This window comes from Plectropomus leopardus, chromosome 13 (genome assembly GCF_008729295.1).
Source record: "Plectropomus leopardus isolate mb chromosome 13, YSFRI_Pleo_2.0, whole genome shotgun sequence".
NCBI classification, from domain to species: Eukaryota; Metazoa; Chordata; class Actinopteri; order Perciformes; family Serranidae; genus Plectropomus; species Plectropomus leopardus.
Genome location: NC_056475.1, coordinates 13,611,344 through 13,628,443, shown reverse-complemented (window position 1 = coordinate 13,628,443; position 17,100 = coordinate 13,611,344). Strand labels below are relative to the sequence as shown.

At 42.0% G+C, this 17,100-nt stretch overlaps 1 protein-coding gene across 3 annotated transcripts in view; it reads left to right on the top strand.

The window, feature by feature from the left end:
- fnip1 (folliculin interacting protein 1) overlaps window positions 1–17,100 on the top strand; it is a 45,538-nt gene that overhangs the window by 23,606 nt on the left and 4,832 nt on the right. For all 3 annotated transcript variants that reach the window (XM_042500002.1, XM_042500001.1, XM_042500003.1), the window contains 7 exons: window positions 2,148–2,219; window positions 3,805–3,940; window positions 5,283–5,484; window positions 6,053–6,138; window positions 11,848–11,994; window positions 14,223–14,392; window positions 15,328–17,071. In XM_042500002.1, the coding sequence (XP_042355936.1) occupies window positions 2,148–2,219; window positions 3,805–3,940; window positions 5,283–5,484; window positions 6,053–6,138; window positions 11,848–11,994; window positions 14,223–14,392; window positions 15,328–17,071 (2,557 nt within the window). The remainder of the gene's footprint in view (window positions 1–2,147; window positions 2,220–3,804; window positions 3,941–5,282; window positions 5,485–6,052; window positions 6,139–11,847; window positions 11,995–14,222; window positions 14,393–15,327; window positions 17,072–17,100) is intronic.

The window sequence follows — 17,100 nt, the reverse complement described above, 5'->3', positions numbered from 1 at the left end:
TAATGGCAGTGTCAAATAAGACAACTTCACCTGTCAGCCATTAAGTTTTCTCAAACAAATCATGAAATATATCTGCCAGAACTATCTGACCCAAGCCTGCCGGCGTATGACGCAGAAATGGTGTGCATGGTTTCTCACTGGTGTCGGTGGCTGTAATTCTAGTTAAAAGATTTTGCAGTTACCTCTCTTCCTTCTTTCTGTGTCCTTCTCTTACATACTTTAACTATCATATCTTTTCAGTGACAGTGATGCTTGGGCAATGATTTTAGACTTTATGCACGTTTTAACGATCGACAATGACAACATCTTCAGTATTCTGTATGCGGGCTGTTCTGACAGAAGCTTTTGTTTTCTTCCTTGTAAACATTTTAATGATACAGTAAAAAAAAAAAACCTCAGCATGCATGTGCACATTCGGGAATGCCCTCGCTCACATCTATACAGCTAGACACAGTTACAAAGTCACAGAAGTTCAAGGGCAGCTTGTTGGTACTTGTTGAAGGAAAGTAGATGTTTACTTAATATCACACTTTCTCTACTGCATTTACAGTAATATGTCAGTCACAATCTAAATTCCTAAAATGCTGGATATAACGTAAGCGGGCACAGTGGGGAATCCTTAGACTGTTATTACCGCCGGTGACACACTAAAAAACCTGTTCTTCATAGCCTACGACCTGTGTGATATTAGTATTAGTTTCCATATCTGCATAACTTCTGCAAGCAGCATTGCTTTAAACTTTGTCCATGTATCAACCCTGTAAGGAAATGAACTTAATCTCTCCCGGGGAGCTTTTTGATCAAGAAGTAACAGTACAAGCAACAAGACTACCTATGTGTGCATTTATTAGGCAGAACAATCCAGATAGTTATGCAAAGTCTTTACTTTCAAGAACTTATAATAACTTTTAATAACAGCTGACTCTCTAACACAGCAACCTTGCAGCAATAGAATGATGAACTGTGCTACAATTATTTCCTTCATTTATTAAATTTTGCTGATCAGAGAGCTCCTTTGTCAGAAGTATTGAGTGGTTATTTCTCCCTCAGTATCTCACATGGAGGGTAAAATCTCTGCCTTCTCTGTAGCAAAGTGGTGGTGAGTTTTATAAAAAGAGCTTCTCCCTACACTGTGCTGCCTACCCATAATCCTGTTCAGGGAAACCATAGGTTGGCATGGTGTGTAGTTATGCAATGTTGGTATGGTCATAAAGCACATGGCGCCAAAGGAGTGTACACTCACATACAAACCGGTGTTGCGACAAAAGCTCATGTTGACATGCTCATTAATCATCTTAACCAGATCTATGCTTTCAACTGCACATTGAAATGCTGCAGTTGTGGTTTTCACACCTCTCTGCTTTGAGCAGCATTGACATTTTCCCCATTTTACACCAAAGTGTTGACAAGGAGGACATTTGAGAACAAGCAAACGGGCTCATAGACATCCATATTATGGTGTCTGTTGTAGAAAGTTACATCAACACAGTAGCAGCTGCTATAGATAGCGAAAAAGAGTGAGCGACCGCCTGTTACAGTACTGCTGCTTTTTGCTGTAATTTTTGCTGTCATTTCAAACATTGTCAACCTGATCTTAAATTAACTGTATGTACTTTGTGAAACAATTACACATAATGATGCAGTCTCAGGTCACACTATCGCAAGCACTCGTTGCAAGTCCCACAGTTGTAAATACAGTAGTAAGAAGAACAGTCGCAGGTCTTTGGGGAAAAACGCGACTTTCTTGCATAGCTCAGATGGATGCTGAGCAAGTAAAGCATCCAAAAGCATTAGTCTATATATTTGTTTGGGGAGTAGAAGAGCATCACAGGGCTCTGACTTAGAGTCGATAAGAACATCCTCAGCATGACATAATTTTGTTGATCACATTTGTTCTTCTTGCATATTAATTTTGTCCCTTTTTATCCATTTTTCCTTTCCTTTCCTTTCCTTTACCATACTTTACTATCTTCTTCTCCATCTTTTTTTTCTTGACTCCCTCTGACTCTATCTGTCCTTTCTGTCTCTTTGTCACTCATCTACCTTTAACCTTTGTTTCCCTCTGCCCTCTCTCTCAACCCCTTTCCTTTACCCTTAATCCAATCCTTCACTCTCTCTCTCTCTGTCTTCCTCCTCCCTCCCTCCAGGCCACAGTCACCCCATGGACATGCCTGGCCGAGGGCTTTACGACGAGAGGGACAGCGGCATCGCCAGGTCAGGTAGGTTAATAAGACTAGGAGCCAAAGCCCGGATTAACCTACACTTGACATCATTAGGTGTGCTTGCTTTGAATTGGGTTTACATTTATTCTTGTCAAGACCAGAGAGGCCAAGGAACAGAGAAGATAAAGTGTACGTCAGGAAATTATTGGACTATTACACTTCACAGAGTCTCTTCCTTTCAATTCAAAACATCATAACATCACATCATAGGTTCCAACAAATGTTTTCAATCATGCTGGGTCCCATTGTTTGCCCAAAACACAAATGATGTGAATAATTAGGTTTTTTTAAACATTTTTTAAATTTGTGGGTCAAAATGGTTGACCGTCCTTAATTCCAGTGTTTAAGGTCAATAGCGTGAACAGTTACATAAGCCCTGGTAGCTTTAACTGGTGGTCCTTAAGCTGTGACTTCACTAATATGGCATGCAAACACGCATGCGCGCAGTTTTCCATTCATTAAAACCACCCATAGGTGAACCTTGTCAAGGCTGACAGGTGTGTATGGAAAGAAAGAGTGAGACAGGTGAGAGATACAGGGTAACAAAGAGATAAATTCCTCTGTCTACTGCTAATTTTGAAAAGTTTTAAGTTTTATAACCAAAAACCACAAAGACAGATGAATTATGCGTGAGTGGGAGACACTGTGGGGGTGTTTACAGGGCCTCTGGGGTCCGGAAAACCTTGTGCAATGGAAACTGACCCCTAGCTCCCCTTAACCCCCCCCCCTTACAAACACCACCATGCCCCACTGGCATGACTGGTATGAGGGGAATTGCACTTTCTGCTCAAACCCAGGTCACATGCAGAGGCTTAAATATAGCAGCTCAAAACCTGCTACTAGTAAATGAGCTTCTAATTCAAGCCTCGTTTTCTCACCTCCCCTCTCTCCTCCCCACTGCGCTTGGGCAGAAGAGCTCTTAAGCTAGACACACAAAAATACAGACAAGTTCCTCTGTGGCACCAACTCTCATCCCAGCTACCCCTTTTTTTAATATAGCTCTTCTGAAACTCTCCAGCACAGCTTTCTCTTAATACGTTATGTGAAGATCTCTCTTTATCACTTTACGAGCACTTAAGTTCAAACACTGCCTAAATGGTTCTTGTGACCATTGATCAGTCCGTACTGTCTGGGCTGCAAATAACCCATTGATCAGGACGTGTGTGTGTGTGTGTGTGCGCGCGCGTCATGACCATGTCAGCCTGGTGTAAAGCCAGGTTGTTCAGCAACTGCAGCATGTGACCGCTAGCAGGCTAACTGATATTAGAACTCATATGAACGATGCGATTGAGGAAAAGAGGCTTGTGTGCGGCTCTGTGTGTTAGGATGTGTTATTGAGTGTGTTTGTGTTTTGTTTGCTGTATGTTTGACCTTTTCTTTTGTTGTTTGTCTTGGTAAGAACAGTTACTGTCCACAGGATTTCTGTCTAGTTCTGTGTGGTAGTTTGTGAATGTGTGTGTGCAAAATATGCCGTTCAGAATGAGTAACCCTACGCACCTCGCACTCCTTCTCCTCATTCTTGTTCTCCTAATTGCTGCACCTCTTCTTTATCCACCTCCAACCCTATCCTCCACCTCTTTAGCTTCTCTGAGCAGCCTGTTGATCACTCCCTTCCCATCTCCTGGCTCCTCCCTGACCAGCAGTTGTGCGTCCAGTTACCAGCGCCGATGGCTCCGCAGCCAAACCACCAGCCTGGAAAATGGCGTCTTCCCTCGATGGTGAGAAGCATACAATCACACATGTACACACCCTTGCAAGGTATGTGGTCAAAGGCATATTGATTGTACATGCATACCAAAACAACTATAGAGCATGTCTTACACATACATGCACACATGGCCAGGACACATGCTGCATCTTTGACCACCTGCAAAGTGTGATGCCTACTCTGTGCTAACTTTCGAAGGCTTAGAGACAGTTGTTAAGTGACCATAACTATATCATAGTCCACGTACCAGAAATTTGAAGTTCGCAGCAGATCTTCTTCCAGGTGTTTTTTTCAAGTGTGTTGGATGGATGTAAGGCTCTGGGTAGTCCTGCACTAAAATGATCAACTTCTTCCCCATATCTGTCATGGACTTACATTTTCAGAAGAAAAAGGGAAGATATCTACTGGCTATGAAAAGTTTTCCTCTTCACATGGCATGCGGTGCATGATGCTGTGATCCAAAATTTGAACATTGTTTATCTCAAAAGGAAGCCTTTGTGCCCTTTAAAACAGGTGTTGCTAACACTTTTGAGCACGCCTTCTGCATGGCTACATTAAAAAACACAGGATTTGTTTGTCGCAAAAAACACAGCATCAGTACGGACCCAGAGAGGAGTTTTAAGTGTCGCTTAGGAGAGGGAAGCAAGTGTTTAAACTCCCAAACACACACTTAACAGAGTCTCTCCCCATTTGTGACCCCTCCATTTTTCTTCCTTGTTTAGAGCCTCTGACAAGCTTTTGTAAAGTTTATCTTGCTAGGACTTCCACAGAATCCAGCAGGCAGCTGGGAAAGTGACACACACCGCTGCTATGCACTAATAACGGCACTCAGGAACACACACACACACACACACACACACACACACACACACACAGTGCTGTGACTAGACAGGATGCTGTGTTGGCCTGTCACTGTAAATGCAGCTGTCAGCCTATGAATGCTCTAATCTTCCAGGCGCTTCAGCTGAAATAATTAAAAAAGCTAGGATTAAAAATCTTTTTACATATTTCTTTGCTTAACAGATATACCTAAGTATATTTTTTGGCTTAAGTAATCTAACAGGTAAAAATTTTTGTTTTATGTAGAATATTTACTGGTCATATCTACAGTCGTTAACAGTATTAACTGTATTTCTACCTGCTGTAAAAATACAAGAGAGATACTTGGCAAAGGAAACCCTAACAAGGGATGCAATATGTAAGGTAAGGTATAACTTAACTAAGCAAAAGTCCAAGGATTTAGATTCAAATGTTAGTAAACACAAAGAAGTTTGAGCAGCTGCACACATTTGTCAGGATTTCTATCTTCCTCTGGCCTGAAGTCTACTCCATGTGTGTTCTGTCCCGATCAGGTCAGTAGAGGAGAGCTTCAACATGTCTGATGAAAGTGGTGGTCCAAGCCTTGGCGTGGCTCGTAAGAAGAAGATTGCCATTGGTGTCATCTTCATGCTGTCCCCCAACCCTGAGGAGAACAACCGCTTCCAAGATTTCTTTTTCTCCCACTTCCCCCTCTTTGAAAGCCACATGAACAAACTCAAGAGTGCTATTGAACAGGTGAATGAAGTGCGATTATAGACCAATTAGGTGTTGTATTTGCAAAAGTTGTGTTTTGTGTTGGGATTTTTTGTGTTTTGTGATTTGTTGTTTTTTTTGAGATGTCAACATTGTTTTATTTACTCCTCAAACATTAATGTTTTGATGTGTTAGTCTGTTTCCTTTTACGGTTTTCAATGGGAGATGATGGTTTTCCTGTGTTTGTATTCTTGATCATGTCCCTGATTGACACGGTGAAGATAAGCCTGTCAGTGAAATCTATTTAGCAGTAAGACATGAATAGTATCGTATGCAAACCTTACACCGTTTGCTGTTGTAATGAGCAGAGTTGCTGTCAGATTGACGGGTCAATGGTCATACCTTGTATATCTGTGGTTCTGTTTACTGGTGTCTGTTGTTGGCACCATCAGAGCTCTGGGTGACTTCCAGTTTTACCCTCCATCTTACCTCCAATCCCCCCTTCCTCTCTTCTCCCTCACAAATTCTTTGCTCAACCTTTCCTCTAACTTTGTTTGTCAGCGTCAGTGCCAAATATCTCAAAGTGCATGCGTGTCGTTTCACTCTCAAGGCCATGAAGATGAGTCGGCGGTCAGCTGATGCCAGTCAGAGGGCCTTGGCTTACAGTCGGATGGTGGACGGACTCAACGAGTTCAGGTTAGGCAGCAACACAAATTCACTCACTATTGCACAGTCATGCTTATTTTTTTTCCTTATTTCTCTCACAGCCAAACTGGCAAACATGATTAACATGGGTGCTTGTGTGTCAACATAGTTGACCTTTTTAGGGAGTGTTTATGCCAGCAGTATCACATCACTTACTTTATTACTTTATCATTTTATAACTAAAATTATCCTGCAACACAACACGAGGATTCAGCAATTTGGCATGAATTAAAGGAATATGTTTCAAATGGGACACAAACAGCCAAACACAGTCACTCACTTACTGCATGATTACTCACAAACTTTTGAGAAACTCAGTTCACCAAAACCAACTTCAAAGTGTCATTCAGTTTCTCTGTACTGTGGCCAAACACTCATCCTATCCTTGGGTGCATAAGGTATTCACATAATTGGAAAAAAATGCAACATTTAATATCTGTGTCCAAGAGATGGATGCTACATGTATCTTTGTTTTGCTGTTAGCAACACATGCAAACAGTGTGGTTTGTAGGATCTTGTTTCCTTGTAGTGAATGAATGTTGACAGGCAATGCAGGAAAAGCAGGTATGATAGAAGTAGAAAGAAGAGGTAAAGGATGTGCAAAATAATGCTGCGGCACTGGGGAAGGATGGAAACAAAATGGGCTTATGACACATGATGTCATAACTTCCAAATAGATTTTTCTTTTAACTTTTGTTTTTTTATGCTCTCTAAAGTGGGATTTGTTTGCAACTTTTATAGAATTTCCTCCAGTGAAACAGCTTTTTACATCACAGATTTCCCATTTTAAGTTCTTAAATAAAGTTCACCCATATCTAAAGTGCTCACCATGCATTTCATGCAAGGCCTAGTCCTCTAATGTTTGTGAAAGTAGGTCACCAAGTGACCATACCAATCCTGTGGTACTCATGTTATGACACTAACATTTGTGCAGCTTTAATGACGTGAAGTAATTTTTCACATGCCTTTCTTTCCAAGTAGAGTTTGTTAAGCCACTGGGTTACCAGGCACCATTAAGCCTTTCTTTTTATTTTATTACACTTTATAACATTGGCAGTAAGGTTTCTTTTTGCTTATAACATCAGATATTTATTAGCTGCTGTGGTAGGCAGACAAAAGAAGCATCTCATCCATCAACATGGTTTATAAAAGAACATTTTTTCATGTAATATTTCTTATGTACTCAAGGCAATGGTCACAGTACTTTGAAAATTAATTGTCATAAATGCATCCTTAAATGCCTCTATGTTAGAATTCTTAGGTAAAACAATTTAATTAAATGCTATGGTAGTGGTATGGTAGTGGTAATAGTAGTGTCCAGGGTAAATTTATGAAATCCGAACAGAGGTGAGGCGAGGGATTCCGTCATTCTGCTCCAGTTACTGATGCAGTGTGCTGAGGTGTCACAGCAATCAATAATTAATGAATACTCGCTGTGGTTTCTGTGTGAGGATAACGTGATGCTAACAGTCTAGGCCCTCTCTCGCATGCTAGTGTGCTCCTTTTAAATGAATTGATTATTTGAAAGATGACATGTAAACTAAGCCCAGTAAGAGATGTTGAAATCTGTTGGGTTTAAGAAAGGAGGAACACGCTGTTATCTACACGTCATGAGCAAACCACAGGTGTTGCATTGTAAGTGAAGTGCATGCTGGGCGCCCTTGTGTTAGTGATCTGGTTGTGTTTGGGGAACTTGTAGAAGCTACCAGTTACTTCTCAGCTCTTCACCACAACTACCCTGTATAAAGACAGTGCTTTATTTAGTATTTTTAAAAACAGCAGTTCTGAGAATGATTTAATCTTTTATTTTTGATGACATCGAATATGAAATCATAAATTTAGGTTCTGAAAATGTGTTTATGTGTACGGGTGAGACGTGCTTGTCAGTACTGTATGACTGTTTGGTACTCATAAAACACGCAGACTTATTTTGAGTTAGTCTAAGTGTGTGTGCGCATGCCTGTCCCCACCACTACTTTCACTTGCCACACACACTCTGGCAGGCTGTCCCCCGTCTGAGGTCCCCTTATTGCTGCAGTCATATGCCTGTTGGCAGCCAGCCACAGCAACCCAAGCCTCCAGAGTGGCAACCCTATCTACCTCAGACACTGGCCACGAGCACCAGAATAGTAAATAATATGTGAGTGCCAGCAGGAGGAAAGCTTTTGCCTGGGACAAACAAAATATCTGTAAAATCTCACCTTCAGACAGCAGCTAAATATAAGCGTGACCACCTTTGCCATTAAGGGCTTTTGACTTCATGGAACATTACAGAAGGAAACTGGAAGAAATTCCTTCACTCGATGCTGATTCTGCTCTGACGTAGTTGGAGGGTGGGCATGCACACATACCCACGCATGCTGGCAAAGATAAGCCACGCACTTAGCGGAGGCATGTGTACATAAAAGTCACACCAGGCTATATTGGGGTTATGTTAGGGTTTGCAGTTAGAGAAAAAGCAGGAGCACTGAGAGGGGAAGGAACATGTAACACATGAGGGTTAGGAGTCTAATTCTCGTTTTAGCAGCCATACATGAGAAAGTGCACTTATCCTCCTCTGAAGCACCTTGGTTAAAGTATGCACGAAATGGCAGCTCACCTGTAACTGTGGGACTCTACAGACTAGTAATTGCTTCAGAGTTGATAATGCAATGTATTTTTAAGGCAGATTAAAGCATAAAATGGTTTGAATCAAAAGCAAAAACAACAAAACAGTGACTGACAGTGACAGGCATTAAAATCGACTCTTATAATGCAGAAGTTTTCATTTTCTATTACACATCTGACTGAGATGAAATCAGAAATACTGACATTAATTTTGACTCAGAAAATATATTGTTGTTTGTATGAAAGTGCTCATATATGAACTAATACTAAATATCCAATGGAACCAGAATATTTAAATGACCATAACTGCTTCCAGTAAGTACAAGGCTCTTTCGATTGGCACAGGGAAACACAACATGAGTCAGAAGCCATAAATGAGGTCAGAAATGTTTGAATTGCTTCCCCCCATAGTGAGGTAATTTAAATCTGGCTCCTCCGTCTGACACAACAGTTTAATTTCACATCACAGCCTCGCTCTTTAAAGTTCACCTGAACAGCTGCTGCAGAGAGATAAGATCTCCCACTCATCAAACACCAGCGTGGCCCTCCAGCCCACTGGGGAGGTGTCAGTCGGCAAACGTACACCAGACACAGCAGGGTCAAATGGGTCATGATAAGGCCACGGATAAGTCAACCCGTTTATAACATCGTAATGAATAAAGCATTATTAGGTCATTTGATGCTGCAGGCCAAATGACGGATCATCTCTGCTTCCCTGCTGACAACGAGATGTAAAGAGTGTCAGGGATGTGTTTTGGTGGGCTGAGTTACAAGTGACATCAAGTCAGTCCTAGTTTACCCTGCAATAGCCTCAACACTGTGTTAATTAAAGATTCATCACTGATTGAGGCCCTGTGTACATGTACACTGATATTTTTTAAGTATATTTTCCCCATTCCTTTAAAAAGAAAAAAAATCAGTCCACATGACCTTCATTTTACAAAATATCTCCATCCAGGCTAAAACACAAAAACGACTCCAAACACTCATCGGCGTTAGTGGTCTTCAGCAAACCTCCATCGTCACAAAGATAGTAAACCGTACAGGCTAACATTTCCTTTTTCAAACACCAACTGGAGATCTCATTGCTGATGATTCCCTTTAAATATAAAGATGAAGGAGCTCTCTCAAAAATGTGATTGATGCTTTAGACATACAAAAGTTTTCCCTCCATTTCTCAACATCAGTTCTACTCTGGAACCTGTCCCACCATCTGCTGCCATTTGGACGTGGCCGTATGGACCGTAGTTTCTGGCTAACTTTAAACAGTGTATGCTGAAGTGGACCAAATAACAGTGTGTGCAACAGATGCATCTGCTCATCTATAAAGTGGTGCAGCAAGTTTAAGTGTGAAGTAGTCATTAGACCAAGTGGTGCCAACAAAACATAAACAAACCGCTAAGTTAGTCCATTGTTGTTGTTTCTGGCACATAATCATTACACAAAGCAACAATGGACATGTGCAAATTGAGGAAATGACATCATTGTTTCCTATGGCTTCCATTTACCATGTCCACACCTAATACACAGTGAGCAAATCTGCACCTTTAAAAAAAAAAAAACAACTCAGTTTTCGTGACCTAGAACTCTGTTTATGTGTGGATGAGAGGCCAAACATAGAAGAAAACATCCGTATTTAAAAATGTCTATATACAGGTAAACAGGGCCTAATTAACTCTTGTTAAGAATGTCATCAGTCCAGCTCCGATAATTCAAGCAAAAACTTAATACGAAAGTCATACTGGAGTCTATTGTAAGCTTTATTATGCAATGGGTGAATGATTTATTTCTTGGAAAGAAAGTAAGACAGTGCCAGTTCTGCCAGACAGAAATTAAACATTTAATCAAACTAAAGATGTATTTCTGTTAAATAACAAACAAAAAAAAACTAAGGTGTATGGAGGACAGTCAGTAAAGCAATTTTCTCAGAATTTGCAGCCTCGCACACTACCACAGTAACTGAGGGCGGGTTTGGGGTTACAACATTTAACAGTTTACAGGTTGCAATAATTATAGTGCAACGAAGTTGAATTCATTTGTTCTTCTTTTTGCACTCGAACTTCTCCTTATTAACCCAGAAACAATTACTTCTCATGGTGTTCCTGATTTCTTTGAAAAAACTGCCTAAAATAGCTTGATTGCTGTAATACTGCAGAACTAGTGAAGGTCACATTCACTGTGTGACACCTGCGTTTTCTCTCAGCATGCAGCCTGTCCACATCTCCTCTGTCAGCAAGTTCTTTATAGGTCAAGAAGGTTGTGAGTTTACTGCAAAATTAACCTTGTTTACATACTTACCTCTCCTGCAGTTTCCTGTAAGACTTAATCAAGCACTAAGTTTTTTTATTTCTTAACAGTGTGACCTACATAGTGTTGACAGATAACCTAGTGTGATAGCAGCTGGTTAAGTTTATGTATTTATTTTAAGTTAGCCTGGCTATATTATTGTATTATCTGTGTTTGCTGAAGATTGCAGTTATATGGATTCAATATATATATGCACAAAATAAAAGAAAGCATTTTTTAAATTTTCTGTACACTTTTGCATTTTCAAACCCAGAATCTAGCAGCTGCAGCCCATATTTTAGCTCTGACTAAAAACGCCTGATTCTCCACATTCCTCAGGCTGCAGAGATTCCCCTCTGCCCCTGTGTCAAAGCTTGGCCTTCAGCCGAGACATGCTCACCAACACACCCCACGTTCCATGGAAACTCCAGTCCTTCTCAATGGACAAATGCACCAACTGAGCCACATACAGATACACACACACACACACACACACACACACACACACACACACACACACTGTACAGAGCAACAGACAGTGTTATGTGTGTTTCTGTGTGTGTGATTGTACGCAACTTTGTCAGACTGTTACAATTACACACACTCACACAACCAGGGTCTCCCATGGCCTCAGTGCAGACAGCAAAGCTCTGTGAACTGAGATCTCTTTTGTTTACCCCGAGAGACAATAACGTGTCTGTTCTCTCCCCCTGTCTGTTTTCTCTCTTTTTCCCCTCCTTCCCTTTCATTCGCTCTCTCCATGCCCTCTCCCTCTTTCATCCCTCCCTCGCCATACCTCATCTCCAGGATGACCATCTGCGACCTCTACACCATGCCCCGGGTGGCCGAGCCCGTCTGGTTGACTATGATGTCCGGAGCGTCTGAGAAGAACCAGCTCTGCGGTCACTTCATGAGGGAGCTCTCTCTGCTGATGGAGCAGACCTCCAAGAACCAGTTGAGTGCCCACACACACACCTAGTCTGCCATCAGTCACTGAAGTTCTAGATATGTTGCAGGAAAGGTTGTGTCCCAAACTGGGGATCAAGGGAACTGTATGAGAATGCATTTTTAAACACACATCTGTTATATAGCATAGTGTTTTTGAGCACTTGTATGGACACAACAAAGTCACCTATTGTGATAACCAAACTGTTCATCCCTATTGATCTGTCTGAGGTGAAAAGCACTTAAAAAGCAGAGAGGAATCCAGCAATTTTGTAAATGTAAAGAGGGAGAGACATGCACAGCAGCACTCAGACCTTAAGAAATGTTGCACATGCACAGTTTTTCACATCTTTTGTTTCCTTGTACTTCCTGGACAAGTGGATCAACAGGGAAACACATGCAGGTTCACACACACTGTTCATTCTATCTCACACATTAACACAGTCTGTGGTCTTTCTCTCCCTTTCTTACACCCACACACACAATCACACTGTGAATGTTTCACCCTCTTTGCATTTATTTGTCTGCCTCAGAGGGAGCTGTGAATGAGAAGATCCCTGCCAGTCTCTAATTGCGTATTGTTGCTGTTACAAAGCCACGTCAAACCACTGCTAATTGTATATATATGAATTGGTAGCAAGGCCTTTATTGAACATAGCACCCGCATTCAGTACATTTGATTTTAAGTAGCATTCAGTACACTGAAGTATTACATCAAGTTGATCTGGAAGAACAAGAATATTTGCCAACATTTGTAAAAGTTATGTGTTTCTCTAGTCTTGATTACAGATCGAATAAGTGAAAATCAAGTCATAAAGCATAAAAAAGGACAAAATTGAGGATAAAAAGGGCATCAAACAGCATTAAAAAATATAAAACAATGATTAAATAAAATCTGTTCAAAAGGTTTAAAGGCCAAAATAACCTTTACGTTGCAGTCCCACCGTGCAGTAACAGAGTGTGGTTGGACAAAATATTTACATTTCTTGTGAAGCCGGGAGGCGTTTTCATATATTCCAGGTGATGAGAAATGCTTTGTAACATAGGTTAACATGTCACAGGAGTCTGTTTACTGATTGGCTGTTGGTATTCTATGGCCGCAGTCCACTCCTAAAAGTTAAACTATCCATAACTTTTAATTTGGCTGCGCTTTGCACGGAGCGGCTGCGCTAGCTTTCCACAGCCGTTGCATGGCAGCTTTCAGGCAACACATCACTGCTGGCTTTTGTGTTTTCAGAATCAGGATTTATACTACACTATGATCTAACTGTTGCATTTATTGAAAGTCAGTCGTATAGTCAATGGTGGACAGAAAATTACTATTGAATATTTTTGCTTGTTAAATGCCTTATATTAATGAGGATTATTACAGTAGCGTTCATTGTGTTTCAGACAGCAACAACAAATAGTTGAAAAGATAGAAAAACTGTGTATTTAACATAAGCAATATTTGAAGAGTCAAAAGAAGAGAGTGGATAGTAATTGGAAATGCATTACCATTATTAAACATCCTCGACACTACACGGTCCAGTGTGAATCTCTACAGACGTTTCACTTTCTTATGTTCTCTAAATCCTTACACCCACTCTAACTGCTCACCACAAATAGAAACGATATAGTGTTTCTTTGTCAGCATCCCTTCTCAGTAAAATTTCCACCAACACGGGTTAGGATGACTAACCCACAACTACTTCTATGTAATGTTGACTCTCAAATGAAGCATTGTGTCTCCCTGGCAACCATTTGTCCTACTGTATAACATTACGTCTTTTCTAAGGCATCCAGTCAGTATTCCCATGACTTATGGTTTTGATGACTGCTGCAGTCACAACTGTGCTCCAGCACATGATTGAACTTGACCACCATTACAGTGTTGAGTCATGAGACAGGAAGGGAAGTAGACACTTGTGGTCAGGACTGAGAAGTGAATCATGCTGATAGATTGGTGTGTGTGTGTGTGTGTGTGTGTGTGTGTGTGTGTGTGTGTGTGTGAGAGTGTGTGAGATTCATGTGTGTATCTGTATTCATGTGTGTATGTTTCAAACAATGGATGTGTGTATGTGGGGGCCAGTCCAGTGAGAAAACATCTGACCGAAGTTTTCCGTGTAGTGGGAGAAAATCTGAACTAACCGGGTGAGGTCAGGAGGGAAACTGAAAAACACTTTGATTTCATCTTGGAGGTAATTTTTTGGATTCCCTTCTGCTCTCTACTGACCATACCATATCTAATATTCCAGATTCCTTCCTGCGTTATTGACAGCCATCCTGACCAATCATCTGGCCTGGGTGCCCACCGTCATGCCTAATGGGCAGCCTCCAATCAAGATCTTCCTCGAGAAACACTCCTCCAAAAGCGTTGACATGCTGGCAAAAACACACCCCTACAACCCACTCTGGGCACAGCTTGGTGAGACGCATGCACGCACATACACACACACACACACACACACCACAGAAACATAAAGCAAAACTTTATTTATATAGCACATTATTTCATTCCAGATAAAAATAAAAGCTCAAAGTAATAGTTAAGATGAAAAATAAACCAATAAGAGATAGAAAGACATGCGAGTCAGACCATTAAAAGCAGATAATTCATATGAATCAAAATGAATAAAATGTCTAAAAATATAATAAATCCACTAAACCAGTAAAAGTGAAAAAATCTAAGAACAGAATAAATTAAGATAAATGATCAATTTATTATTTAAAAAAAACAGAAAACTTTGCTTATTTCAAACAATACCAAATTGTAAAAAATACCAAACGTTTTTTTTTAGTTTTTTTTTTATAAAAGCTCACAGCAACATATTGCATGTACTCTGACAGCATATGGATTGAACGATTAAATTTCCCATATTCGATTACATTCTTAATTAATTATCGATTTTATCATCCCTAATAATTAGATTATAAATGTCTGTAGTATTGATAGGCACATATATGAAGTAATGGTATCCTCGAAACACACTTTCACCTCAAGTGACATGGGAAATGTATAGAAAGTGAGAACATGATGACACCTGGTGTTCATAGGGGAGAATTGCATACTGGGAAAAAATGTTAAGATGTTAGTCTTAAAAATACCACTTAGATACCTTTGCAAACAGAATTAGGAATGTTTGGCTGATAATTGATGAAAAACACCTTTATCAAGCAGTAAACGTGTAATTTGATGGGAAAAAAAGAGGAAATTTAAACAAAGCACTAAACGCTAAATATAAAAAAATTTATTTCCAAATTACAAATGATTAATTAGACCTCACCTGTTGAAGAAAAGTAATGAATTTAAAAAACAGTTTAGCAATACTAATGTTGTTTCTCTTCCGTCACTGTGTTTAGGAGACCTATACGGGTCCATTGGGTCACCGGTGAGGTTATCGAGGACTGTGGTGGTAGGCCGCAGACAGGAGCTTGTCCAGAGACTCCTCTATGTCCTCACCTACTTCATCCGCTGCTCCGAGCTGCTGGAGACCCACATGCTGGACAGCGCTGAGGATGAGGCCATTGTCATGCCAGGCTCCCTCATCACCACCTCCCTAAGAAAGGGAGAGGTGGAGGAGTCGGACTATGTCCTGGTTACAGTCCACAAACCCAGCGGGGACTACTTGTCCCAAGGGGCCCATAGCCAGCAGACTGATGCAGAGGACAGCAGCTACCCTTCAGACAACAGTCTCCAGAGCAGCACTTACACAGACACAGAGGTGGAGCATGGTGCTGGGGACACACCCAAGGAGGAAGATGAAGAGGAGGAGGATGAGGAGGAGGACAGCAGTGAGAGTCAAGGGTCCAGGAGCAGTGTGCTTCAGACGGGACACAGCCAGGGTAACAACCCTATTATCAGGACTACAGAGGCAGGTGAACCTCAGGAACTGCGTAGGGAGTCAAGCAGCCCACTGGCCACAGAGGCCAGACTGGAGACGGTGCTGCGTGTTGGCTCGGCTTCCCCCAGGGAGCAGGTCTGTGTGCTGGATACAGAGACCAAGGGAGACCTGAAACTTATTGTCCCATCCATACCCACAACCCTCACATCCAGTCCATCCCCAACTCCTGTCACAACAGAGGGTAAAAACTCTGGGGCAGAGGCTGGGATGGATGCAAGCACGGGGAACCAGCCCATCAGAGTGCTGGCTCCTCGGCCCTTGGGGATCCCTCTGGAGAAGAAGCCCCCAGATAAGAACCTGGCCGCTGCGGTGCCAGTACCAGTGACACCAGGAAACACTGTGACAGGGCCCATGGCCTTGACTCTAGTAGAAGACGAGGAGCCGGCAACAAAAGTCACTTTCCTCATCGGAGACTCCATGTCTCCTGAGTCAGACACAGAGAGCCGCAGGAGGAAGGTAGACGAGGAAATGAAAAAGCACAAGAAACACCAGCAGCTGTTGATGATGCAGCAGCAACACGGGCAACATTATCAACAGCAACCGCAACAGCTGCAGAGAGGAGCAGATTCAAAGACCAGCAACATTAGTGCATCAGAGGACCAAACCAAACAGACCAAGGTGGCTCCAGCCCTACAGCGGGTGTCCAGTAAAATGCCCCAGTGGAGCCAAAATTGTATGGATGATTTTGATGAGTATTTCAGCCTGGACAACCCTGTGGAGACTAGGACTATAGACGATGTGGCCAAACGACAGGAGGCCTGCTCCACAGACAGTATGCACAAAGACTTGCTAGACCCCTCGGGAGTCTCCCGGCCTGGTGACTTGAGGAGTCACAGCTTTCAGGGTGCAGTGCGGGGTCATGGTTTGGGTGTTTGTTTAGGTTCACGTAGTGGAGAGGTAGGGTCCAGCAGCAGGGGAGACACTTTGTTGGATGTCCAGAGGAGGTGTAGGTGTGGGTCTACAGATTCCTCTGATGCCTGCTGCTGCAGGGGCTGTTCTGCTGAGCAGGACAAAGGTCTTCTGTTGTCAATCCCCATCCCACAGGATGGAAGCGGCAACAGCAAAGAGGACCAAAAGCGTAAGGCGGGGCCCGTCAATGACTGGGAGATTCCGCGCAACGAGAGCTCAGACAGCGCGCTGGGGGACAGTGAGAGCGAGGAGACCGAGGACTGGCAGGAGGAAGTGCTGGTGCCCTTCCCAGGGTGAGTAGAGGACTTGCACATTCATTTAC